Source organism: Hippocampus comes, unplaced genomic scaffold (genome assembly GCF_001891065.2).
Source record: "Hippocampus comes isolate QL1 unplaced genomic scaffold, H_comes_QL1_v1.1 scaffold39, whole genome shotgun sequence".
NCBI classification, from domain to species: domain Eukaryota; kingdom Metazoa; phylum Chordata; class Actinopteri; order Syngnathiformes; family Syngnathidae; genus Hippocampus; species Hippocampus comes.
Window position 1 is genome coordinate 892,297 of NW_017842054.1, and position 12,366 is coordinate 904,662.

Genomic DNA, 12,366 nt, shown 5'->3' on the forward strand with positions numbered 1-12,366 from the left:
ATGGACGGGTAATATCGTATCATATATGCTTGCATGACATTTTGAAATCCATTCGAAAAAGAGATGAGCGTGAAGCAGGCTGTTAAAGTTGCAAATGGAAACTCACGAAAAAAAAAAAAAAGGAAGCTTCCTGACCACAAGTCCAGGAGAGGGAGCCACGGCCAAATGTTACGAATACGAGTGCCATTCCATTTTGTTTTTTGTCTGCTACTTTGCATTCCGTTTCTCTGTCCTTGTATGACTTCTTTCTGCTCCACGCGCAGGACTTTGTTTCAGCGGTGATTGTTTGAAAGCGCTGTGGAAATTCAGCCGGGTTGAGTTGAGTTATGAATCCGTTACTCCGTACATCACTATTACATTATTGTATAACGTTTTTATAACGGGATAGTTGACATAACGATGTCTGTTTGGCGATCTCGATGTCTCTCGCGGCACCTCAACGGCCTCTTGAGTATGATGCTCCTTTGGTCAGCCAGAGAAAACCACGGGTCAAGATCTACACGTTGAAAGCTCACCGTGCTCATGTCTGACGTCACGGTTCAAAATTCTTTCAGAATACAGGAAACGTCACTAAAAGACCGCGAGAGACGAAAGTCACATCTGAGCTTAAGATGATTCATTCAGAAATAAAGAAATCATGACCGTGGGAAAATGTTTTGAGATAAAAGTTTTATTCTATTCAAAAAGTTATCACATGAAGTCTTATCCTATTTTTTTCACAAACAAAATTGATTAATTTTTTTCATCCCATCCTAATACAGCATTTCACGTTTCGCTGACCGGCTTTGCTCGGTCCCATTGCCAGCGTCTTTTTTCACAACAGCGCCTCCTGAAGGTGCACGGCTGCCAAAAGGACCGGCCTCCACTTCACTCTGCATCTGCCCGGCAATTGAAAGTCAATGTGGACGCATTTCAAGGGTCTGAAATACCACACAGCAGCGCTCACCATCTTTCATGAAGAGCGGAAAGAAACAGGATATCTTCGAGCGTGTGTGCGTGTGCGTGTGCGTGCGATGGGCACACGTCTGTGCTGACGCGATGAAATCGGTGCCAACACCAGGCTCGATAATGCAAAACATTTGGAAATGTTGCACCTGCAACCTTTGGCAGCACTTGGGAGCAAATGTGAACATTCACAGCACACGCACGCGCGCACGCACGCCCCAACACGCACACGCACGCACGCACACTCCTAAGGATACAATGAGAGGAGACAAGAGGGAGGCATGAGCCAGACCTTCTATTTTTTCTCCCTTTCCCTCCTACTTCCAGCGTCCATGAGGGAGAAGGGAGAGAAATGTGAGCTTTCTATTAGGAGGTGGAGAGTGTGTGAGAGAGAGAGAGAGAGAGAGAAGGCTGAGGGTGGAGGAAGGGATGGAGGGAGGAAGAATGGGAGGAGGAAGCGGGAGAGTTAGAAAGAGGTGCACCAACACGATGCGCAGACAGAGACACGAGAAGAGGCGCAAGGGAAGGAGAAATGAAGAAAGTAGGCAGATGTGGACACAGATAGATAGATAGCCATAGCGATAGACTTCCTCTCATCAGCCGCGAGCGAGGGACGCATCATGAAGGTGAGCTTTGAGAGCTACAAACGACGTGAGTGGAACATGCGTGCTTCCGCGGTTCCTGCGGCTGGCGTACACGAGAGTACGGGACGCTAGAAAAGTTGCCTCCGGTCCTGTAGGGGGCAGTAATGCTCGTTGCTAAGTGAGTTATCATATCAATGCAAGTACGTCATCGATTCCCGCCGATTGTGTACGGCTACATTTGGTGACATGGAGGGAAACGTGTGGCCACGGGGAACCGATGGGCAACGGGACCTTCTTGTCCCAGGAACAAAGGAGAATTATCGTGGAAAAGTTGCGTTGCCGACAAACAAGTGACTATTTGTCGACGGGTGAGCCAATAATTTGCTGTTGTTTATTGGTGATTGTTATCATCCTCTATTTCAAGGTGGGAAAATGTTATTCCCTGGACGTCGCTTCGGAAAGTCCATTGTACTTCCTCGCAACGTATCCCATTGTGCAGCTGGAACTCATGTTCATTGATCATGCTGTCAGAAAGAACATGATGGAGAGACCTTGAATCAGCTGGAGTCAAAAATGAATTGATCAATTTTATAAAGCAAAGGGGGCTGAGAATGGAACCTTGTGGAACGCCACAAACTACTAAGATATGTTCAGTCGGCAGGGCCGGAAGCGTTGACTTCCTGATTTGAATTCCGACCGATTACTAGTGTTGTTTAAGTGACAACAAACAATTCAAATGGGAACGTGGTCAAGTTTTTTGCTTTTTGTATAGAATGTGTGAACATGAGAGCTTTTTTGATGGGCTGAGTATTTGGCGAACGCGAGAGATTTCTTTGTGGCCACGTGTGTGTATAACCGTTTTTTTATTTGTTTGTTTTTTTGGGAGGGCGTGGGGCTGAAATTTTTTTGAAGTGTGAATTTTTAAGTGTGAGAGGTTTTTGTGTGAGCTTGAGGGTTTTCATTTGGTTTGTGAGTGAGCTTTTTGTGTCATTGAGTGTGTGTGTGTGTGTGTGTGTGTGTGTGTGTGTGTGTGTGTGTGTGTGTGTGTGTGTGTGTGTGTGTGTGTGAGGTCATTAGGTGTGCAGGTGAATTTTTAGTGAGCAACAGGTTTTGTGGTATGAACGTATGACAGATTTTTTTTTTTCCTGACTAGTTTTTTTTTGCAAGTGTGAGAGTATTTTTGCTGTGCGTGAGATTAAATTTGGTGTCTTTGAGAGGTTTTTTTTTTTTATACGTGTGTTTTTTGATCAGGATGTTTTTGTGTGTGCGTGCGTGTGTGCGTGCGTGTTGTAAATGTTATACTTGTGCTGTCAGGCACTTCATTTGACCACAAGAGTGCAGAAAAACACGGCACCTCCTATGCTTGACAAAAATGACTTTATGCTGTGGTTGAGACAAGTCAAAAGTCATGTGATGACTTTCCATTTGAAATCAGTGATGCAACATTTGCGGGCAACTCTTTGTCAATGTGGTCCTTCTTCCTTCTCATCTCGTCTTCTGTGTGCTGTTTCAAGGCTAGCTCGACCCCACGGAGGTCAATCCTCGACGCCAACAACTCTTGTGGGTCGAACTGGCCGTCACAAGTGCGTCCACTCCGTTCGTGGCATCCGTCTGCTAGAAGGGTCGTCATAGCGATGGTGAACAGAGAGGAGGGAAAGATCCTTTTGTAATTCTGCTCGCGCACACACATATACACACACACGCACACCCTTAATGCTACTCAGTGGTAGACATACACACATTCTACACACAGATGCGGGAGTTGGCAGAGTGAAGTGAGCGGCGCCTGAAACACCTGAAACAGTGTCCATGGCAACCAGACGACTGGCTCCTGGGCCATCTGAAAAATACATCACAAGCTATATTAAAGATCAAAGTCTACTGGAGGCGTGTTTACATTTGGGAAAAGGCCCAAACGGTTTGGAGCAACTTACTGGAAAAGGCCCATTAGTAGCATGCAAAGTGTGTGTGTGTGTGTGTGTGTGTGTGTGTGTGTGTGTGTGTGTGTGTGTGTGTGTGTGTGTGTGTGTGTGTGTGTGTGTGTGTGTGTGTTGGGGAGGATAAAGGGGGGCGGTATCCCGGGCATCCACTTGGCGGTGGGGGGCGTCCACTCCCAACCACAGACGTATTCATGAATGGACTAACTTTGAGAGAAGTGAAGCCACCGGCGACCATCTTACGTTGCCAGTGAGGCGTGGGACCTTTCAGACAAATAAACGCCTCCCTCAAAAAGACGCCTCGTGCATTTGCTCATTGCGCCGTCTCGTTTTTAATGTTCACACATTTATAGTCTGATGAGGCGTTTCGTTTCCAGGGTCGTAATTACAACATCAAGCGATCGCTGCTGTTGTGAGCTGCTTCTAGTGTAGCGCGAGTGTGGAAGAAACTCAGCGGAACCCCGACCGCTGCACTGCTGGCATGAAATAGTTATGGGGGGGGCGGGGGGGGGGTCACAAATCAAATATATAGACATGACTCGAAGAGTGGAGAAAATTGCTTGTCTTGACATATTTCTGGATGCGGCTGCAACACACGCACACACATAAACACTCATACCTTGGGGTCACAAATCACCTCAGGCAAGGAGCAAACGAGCTACAATTTTACAAGTCAACCTCATAAAAAGATGAATTTGCATGTTTATGTTTCACATCAGGGTGGCACAGTAGCCTCGTGGTTTCGCCACATCTGTTTGCCTCGCAGTTTCTGGCTTCGAATCTCAGCTCCATTTTCCCCGTCATTTTCCAATGAGTTGTTTGGTCCCTGCCATCGCATCTTAGGGACTGTAGGCGGTACCTTGCACCTTGCGCTCTTCTTTGGCACATCCATACTTGTGTGAAGTGCGCTTTATTCGCCGCCACGCAGGCGATGACCTCGGAGCGACGACGCACCCCGTTGAAAAGCAGCAGCAGTAGGCTGCCGAAGCTCCTTGTTCACTAGCTTGTGTAGCACCAAGCTTCGAGCTTGCCTGCACTGCCGCTTCCTACTTTGGGCTCCGGCGAAGCTTTTTGGGAGCGTCTCGGCGATTCATTCTCAGTTTTGCTGTTCAATGTGTTTTGATGAGGCGCAAAATGCTGATTTAGCCTCATGGACTGCGATGGAAATCCGCTTATTTCGAGCCCTGGTACACCCCCTCCCTTCCTTCCCCCAGACACACACCTTCAGTATATTGCCTGAGTGGAGGTAATTAAACATCCGTTTGCATTAGAAGGAACGTGATCCAACCGCCTGCTGGCATTGTTGCCAACGTCATGGGAAAAATGCAGGAGTTGGCAAAAACATGGGCTGCTCTTCCGCAAGAGTCAGCGCTTCGGGGAGTTTGGCCTCCTATGTGGCTACAAGTGCCTCACAATCGCAGGTCATCCCTCCATTTTCTGAACGTGGCGCTTGTCCTCACGAGGCTCACGAGGGAGCGGGAGTCCAGCGCAGCCGATTGGTCGCCAGTCAGTCACTGATGTGCTGTTAGTTCATTTTGCAGGTTGGTGGTGTGACTGATTTACCTCAACATCTCGATAGTGACACGAGCACATTTTTTGTCAAGTGCGTCATTTTGTCAGTGTTGCAAAATGGCAGGTTGGTTGTATTTCACAGATGCAACAACGCTGAAATAAACGTTGCGGTCCTACTCGGGTGACCGGGTGGGTTTACGGTGGGGCTCAGGCCCCATTGCAGTTGACACGGCTCTATCAGGGATCTATTGATTTTGTTTGGAGAGAACTCAATCTCGTCACGGGCCAAATTGTAGATGTGATTTCTCATAGAGAGAGCGGCTGAAAGTGGGGGCGGAGCGGCACCGCTTGGCATCAAAGCGGGCCCGTTTTCTTGAGAAGTCAAAAAGACTTTGAACAAAGTCGGCCTGGACAAGGCAGACGAGAAACAAAAAAGATAGCGGACGAGCTCCGAACCGAGCTGTGATTTACAGTGGAAAATATTCCAAAGTCATCATATAGGCTCGAAGCGGGCGTCGCCGATTCCAGACTTGAACGCAGATGTGCTCACCGTGTCACGCCAGGAAAGACGACAGTTTGATCACATTAGGCAGAGGTGGAAAACGGGCCGCGGTCCAGACGCTGACTGAACTTCATCGTCAGCCGCTTTGTAAACAGCGTCACGCCGTCGGACTCGTCGGACCATCGAACATCTCTGTAAACACGCCGTATGGCCACTTCCTCTTGTAAAGCAGCCGCGAGTGTGCTTGAGGAAGGCCAGAACGCTCGGGATGCCTCTTCCGACTGTCGGAGAACGACATGAAAAGATGACCTCTGCTGAGGTCGCCCGGCGGCTGCTTGTTAGAGTGCCACATTGAAATAAAACCATTGGGAAATGGAACCACTTTGCAGTCTGGTGTACACGAGGCCAGCAACCTGAAGCCGCTGAGCTAGCTTAGCCTCGCGCGGCAGCTAGGAAGCTTTTCACACTGCACCAACACGAGTGTGTAAAGTCCCCGCAAGGTAACAGGCCAAACGCAGCGTCGACAGGTGATCGTCCCGTCCTGCCAGAGAGAGTTTTATCCAGCCGCGGCTCAATATTCACTGTGTCGGTCTGCTTTCCTTTGCATGTCCATCACCTGAGTGCCCACTGAGCCTTTCTACAGCTGAGTATTGCAGACAGACACATACGCGAACGCGCGCACACACACACACACACACATTTCATTTCATTTCCTCAGCAGCAGCCGCAGCAGCAGCAGCAGCAGCAATGAGAGTCTGAAGTGCCCCAAGCTAATCACGGACGCGTCGCAGATATCATAATTCCGGTTCAATCGAATGGAACAGCCACCCTTCAGGAAGTGAAAAACTGAAATTCGGTACGCCGAGAGAAGATGAAAATGCTGCTTTGTATTGGACTTTTATTTGCTTAAATTGGTCGCGTGCGTGATTTCATGTATGCAGGAGAGAAGAGAAGATTGGAGATAGGACGCGGGCATTCTTCGAGACGCAAAACAGAGACAAACGTGATTCAAATGCACAGAGAAAATAATTTATTGGGAGTGAACCGCAATGCCAGCATGCACACACACACACACACGCCCGCGCACACACACACACACACACACGCACACACACACACACACGCACACACAATATATCTCGTCAGCAAATTACATGCTTGACAGCATTCTGTGATGTTGTTTTCCTGTCACTCAACGTGCACTTCTGGGAGTGAAGTTATTTTGTGGATGTGTTTTGTGTTTGTGTGTGTGGGTATGTGAGTGTGTGAGGGGTGCAGGGTGCGGGGCGGGGGTAGGGGGAATACTCATACTAAAGTTTGGCAAAATTGTTAAGGTCACGCTTCACTTGGGGTGTGGCATTTCTTTTCACTACACGGAGCAAGAGACGAGTATGTAACTCGTCTCTTGGCCTCCCTCAACCGCTGACGTTTGAAATTTTGGCCTGTTTTACTGCCCCTTCTCCTCCATTTTTGTTTGTTGGTTTTCTGTGAGATTTTTCGACTGTAATATATGTGCCTTAAAGTTTTGGAAACACTTGGATATTGGCCACAAATTGGAGAATTTGCCATAAAAAACGGAAGTGGGTGCACCTTCATTTCATAGAACTATCTCAAATGAAGGCAAATACTGACTTTTGACATCCCAGCCGAATACAGGATGAATACTTAGAAATAAGAATGGATTTTTGTGAGATCACATCCCCTTAACTAATCGTGGACTGTATCCATCCTTTGAAGTGAGTCCGTACCGTGCGTTGCCGAAACTGTTGTGGAAGCGATGCTGTGCTTTCGCTGCAAGCTTGGACAAATGTGCCTCATTTTAAAAGCAGCGCATTGTTGTTTCGACTCGTGTTGTGCTGTAAAATCAGTCAGCGCCCCCCCACCCCCACCCCAGCGCCTTCCTCAGCCCCCAGCAGTACTGCACTATAATTGGACCTCTGACACATTTATCAGGCTTTAATGTGCAGAAATGCATCGTTTCTTCACTTCACTATTTTTGGGGAAGCCAAAGGGCGAGCAAGGTTGCTGCGCTCGCCAGCGGGAAGCTTGCAGATGGCTGGCGGGGAAGGTCAAATCCAAAAGAACAAGCAGGCGGGATGTGCGGGGAGACCAACTGACAGCCTCGGAACTAAAAGTGTCCATTTGCGAACACGGACGGGCCTTCAGTGAATGCACCTCTCAAGACCATCCATACGAGACAACGACACGCAACTGCGCCACGGATATCTGGCACAGAGAGAATCAAGATTTATAGACGTTAACGATGAGTCGCTTTGCTTCGTGGACGGCCGTCACGGGTTTTGCTGCGGCCAACCGAGCAGAGAACGGGGAAAAAAAATGCTGACGTCATCGGGGAATTTACAGGAACAAAGTGTGCTCATTCTAGAACACGAACCCAAAAAGTATTTAGATGAAGCGGCATTTTTGATCGAGAATTGTTCAACTGATGCACTTGAAAATCTGCTTTTACTTCCCACGAATCATCCTTGGGTCCTCGACGGGAAGTGTCCACCCTTAAAAAGGATTTCCAGTTGATCACGTGTGCAGCAGTTAGGACGTCCCGTGGTCGGATTCCTCGCTGAGCTTCGTGTTCTTTTGGTGTGAAGCAAGCGCGCGTCCGTGTTATTGTGTGACCAGGCTGAGCCGTGCTTTCAATCTGGAGTCTGACTCGTGGAAGTCAAGGTTAAGGCACTTCGGCCTCTCTTTTCTTTTTGAATTGCGAAAAGCAGCCTGGAAAATCAATGTTGTCTTTTGTCTTTTTTTTTTTTTCTTAGTCTCAGCAAAAGTGCATCGTGGTCTTTGCCCTGCTGTGCTGCTTCGCCGTGCTTGTGGCGCTCATCTTCTCGGCCGTGGACATTTGGGGCGAGGACGAGGACGGCATCACGGAGGACAACTGCAGCCGGGACTGCAGGTGGGAGGCCGACATGTCTTTGCATTTTGAATTCATCCATCCATGATCTGAGTTGCTTTATCCTCACGAGAGTCGGAGGCATGCCGAAGCCTCTCCCAGCTGTCTTTGGGCAGTCGGCGGGGAGGGGGACACCCTGAACCGGTTCCATAAACCTGCCGTGCATGTTTTGGGAATGTGGGAGGAAAGCGGAGTACCCGGAGAAAAGCCACGTCGGCACGGGGAGAACATGCAAACTCCACAGCGGAATCTAAACCACGCCCTCTGCACTGTGAGGCGGATGTGCCTCACAGTGCAGAGGTCGTTTCCTTGAATTTTGCCCCTCCTCTGCAGTGCAACCCAATCCCCTTCTGAGCGCGCATTGCTTGGGACATTGCGCTGAGTTGGACCCTACGAGACGCTGTCAAACGCGTCTGGCGGTTACTCTTGCTCTCCGAGCTGCCGTGCAAAAAGGAGGCCCAAATCTCCCGTGTTGCTTTTAACACCTCATGAACGCCGCCGAGTGCAGACGTTCCATTTGGCGGCCGCCCAGTGCAGCTGCGGACTGTCGAGAGGCCTGTCAAGGACGGGGACATTGAGCGCAGGGATCTGGACGCCACTCTGTGTTGTCTTTAGGTGACTCGGTGTGTGTGTGTGTGTGTGTGTGTGTGTGTGTGTGTGTGTGTGTGTGTGTGTGTGTGTGTGTGTGTGTGTGTGTGTGTGGCGATGGTCTGGCGTCCCGTTTGTAGATCAAACTGGGGTGGAAACGTCACGCGTGCCAGCAAGGGTGACAAGAGGGCGCCACATTGCTCGGGATTGGTCGCGACTCCTCCGCATTTGCCTGCAGGCGTGAGCTCAATTAGCTTCTGCTGTACTGCATCATCAATTTGTTCCCCCCGCTGGGGCGCCGGAACAATCTGCACGTCTCAGCGCCTCCCGCTCGCCTCCCGTCGGTATAAATGGAGGCCGGCAATCGTTTTTCTTCATGAACGGTCGACGCACCTCTAATGTGACATCATCTGGAATCAAGCTCGGGCCGGTGTTGTTATGCGGTCGCACCTTGTTTGTCCGTTTTTCCTGACGCGGCGTAAAATCATCCGCTGATGATGTGTCATCGCCTTTCCCGGCGGAAGAGATGTGGAGATACGTTGATGTTTCCCGCTAATTTGTCTCATTTGTTTGTGAATCGTCTCCGCTGGAGACGGAACACACGCGAGCAAACGACTCGGGATGAATTTTCCACGGGCGTGACCTCTTGGCGATTGCTTCCTCAGAGCCGTTGTGGTGGAGAACATCCCGGAAGACGTCTCCTTCTCCAACAGCACCGCGTCCCACCTCCCGCTCTCGGCGGGGCTTTTCGGCCTCCTGGATCGGGCCGTCCGCGTGGTGGAGATCGTTTCGCCGCTGTGGCTCCTCAACTCCTCCGAATACGAGTCCAGCTTACAGCCAGCGGCGAGACAGGTACAAAAGCTATCGGGCTCGACTTATTCGAATTGAGCCATCATCGGGTCGACATTTCGTCTCCGGTTCGGTGAGCTCGGCTCACGCTCAATTTCCCGAATGCTTCCAATTTGGACAATTTCCAAGGTCATTCTCACGCGAGATGGAAGTATCCACAGCTGTTGCGGCTGCATTAAATGCGCTCCTCATTTCGGGTTTGCGATCTGACGAACCGATCTCGACTTGGCTCGAAAGCTTCTGACGCACGCACCCGTCCAAAAAGGCTGTTCATTAGATGAGAAGGTAATGGCTCCTCCTCAGAGGCTTCACAACAAGAAAAGCAAATGGCCTTTTAGCCTCTAGCACCACAGCTGCGTGGAAGTGTGTGTGTGTGTGTGTGTAGGTACACGTCGGCAACCGTTTTGCTGATTAATGAGCTGCATTAACTCAACTGTTAGGGTTGCAAAATTCCCGAAATGTGTGCAGATTCAGCGAGGTACTTACGACAATCTCACCAATCTGGAGCATTTTCTCTCCATTGAGATCAAAGTCAGCAAAGTCCTGATGATCGCATGTCTCGAAATTATTCTGCGGCGTGGGACGTGTTAAAAGGGATTTTTTTTCTCAACTGTTAGGGTTGCAAAATTCCCGAAATGTGTGCAGATTCAGCGAGGTACTTACGACAATCTCACCAATCTGGAGCATTTTCTCTCCATTGAGATCAAAGTCAGCAAAGTCCTGATGATCGCATGTCTCGAAATTATTCTGCGGCGTGGGACGTGTTAAAAGGGATTTTTTTCCCCTCCTCAGTCAGATCGGAAAACACTTGCAAACAATCGTTCATGGGAAATCTGTTTGACATCGACAAAGACAAATTCTCATGTGAAGTCGGTCGGGCCGAGCCACGAATTGTGATTGAAACTGAGGCTCGCCGATCATAAAAGCGTCAGGCCGAAGCTGGCGCCGGTGTCGGACACAACAAACGAGCAACGGCGTGTTGCTGACCATAACTGCAATAAAAATGATCAGGAGAAAAATTTGCAAACCATAGACGAGGCAACAATTTGCCAAAGTTCTTCTCATTCGTCTTCTACAAGTCTTCTTCTTTATCTGGCAGTCATGCTTCCCCATGGCACCTCGCCGCCTCTCACAGGTCGGTCTTGGTACTACCATGGACCTGTTGCTCTTTTTTTCTTCTTCCTCGTCATATGTGGGGTCTGTCGCATTTTAAAAAAGAAGTTCAGATGCTGTTAACACTTGGTTAGCGTGTACCCTGATTAAATCTCGAACAAGCAACCGGGGCCAGTATTTTTGCATGTGTGTCTGCCACACAGGGCGGACTTCTGCTGTCCAGGCTGCAGGCGCTCAAGTCCCAGAAAATCCAGCTCAAGGTCTCAAGCGGGATCGTGGACTCGGCGGAGCTCAAGACGCTCGCCGCACACGGTCAGCGTTTAAGTTCTGGCGGGGGGGCCGTCTCGGCGCAGATGTCCTCTCGGGTTGCATCGTCCCTGCCCCACTTGCAGCAGTTCACAAACTCGCTTACAGTCGCAATGGGGACGGGGACGCCTTTGCTCTCACGGCAACGTCTCTCTCGTAGGGGCTCTTGGCACTTTGCCGCGGGGCCCGGGGAATTCGCTGTCCACCTTCTCTGACTTCCTCCGTGCGTTTGCAGGCGCCGAGGTGCACTACGTGAACACGACGGCGCTGACCAAAGGTCGCCTCCACTCGTCCTTCTGGGTGGTGGACAGGAGACACTTCTACGTCGGCAGCGGCAGCATGGACTGGAGATCCTTGGCCACAGTATGGAATACGCACAGCGCACTCTCCGGCGTGCTCAAATGTTCTGATCTTGGGTGAAAAACCGGATGAACGAAGGGCGGTCCGATGGATGCGATGGTCGCAATGATTTGAAAGATTTTAAAACCGGCCGTGAAGCTAAGCGCCGGTCCCCAAACGTTACGCCTGAAAAAAGCTCATTTCTTGCACGTGATTTTGCAGTTGCTTTAGCGCCTGAATATGATCCCCATGGACACAAGCACGCGTGGTGTGTGATTGTGCTCACCAGAGGAAGGAGCTGGGTGTGTTGGTGTACAACTGCAGCTGTCTGGCTCTGGACCTCCACAGGGTGTTCAACATCTACTGGGGGCTCCAGTACAAGGACTTCATCCCCTCCTTCTGGTCCAAACGCCTCTTCGCCATCTTCAACAAGGACTCGCCTCTGGAGCTCGCCCTAAACGGCACCAAGGCCCGAGCATATGTCTCCGTAAGTGAGGAAATGGGAGGAGGAGGAGGAGATTATTGGATCTGGGATTGAAATGGAGCAAGGGATGGCGGAGGAGCGGAGAATGAGATGAGATGAAAGCGGATATGAGATGGGATGAAGGGTAAAAAGAAGATGAGACGGCTTGGATTGGGAAGAGGGAGGATGGGGGAGAGAAGATGGAGAATGGGATGAGAGGAAACGGAGAAGGGGACGAAGGGTGACATGAGATGACACGGAGGACGAGATGAGGTTAGCACCGGGGATGGGATGAATCAAAAGAATGGGCCGAGATGAGG

At 50.0% G+C, this 12,366-nt stretch overlaps 1 protein-coding gene across 1 annotated transcript in view; it reads left to right on the forward strand.

Annotated features, from left to right (window-relative positions):
* Nucleotides 1–1,367: 1,367 nt before the first annotated feature.
* The window catches only part of LOC109509978 (inactive phospholipase D5-like), a 13,600-nt gene continuing 2,601 nt past the window's right edge, over nt 1,368–12,366 (forward strand). The window contains exons 1-6 of the mRNA XM_019859951.1: nt 1,368–1,571; nt 8,255–8,391; nt 9,642–9,828; nt 11,142–11,250; nt 11,480–11,607; nt 11,873–12,115. Of these exons, the coding sequence (XP_019715510.1) occupies nt 1,566–1,571; nt 8,255–8,391; nt 9,642–9,828; nt 11,142–11,250; nt 11,480–11,607; nt 11,873–12,115 (810 nt within the window). The 5' untranslated portion in view covers nt 1,368–1,565. The remainder of the gene's footprint in view (nt 1,572–8,254; nt 8,392–9,641; nt 9,829–11,141; nt 11,251–11,479; nt 11,608–11,872; nt 12,116–12,366) is intronic.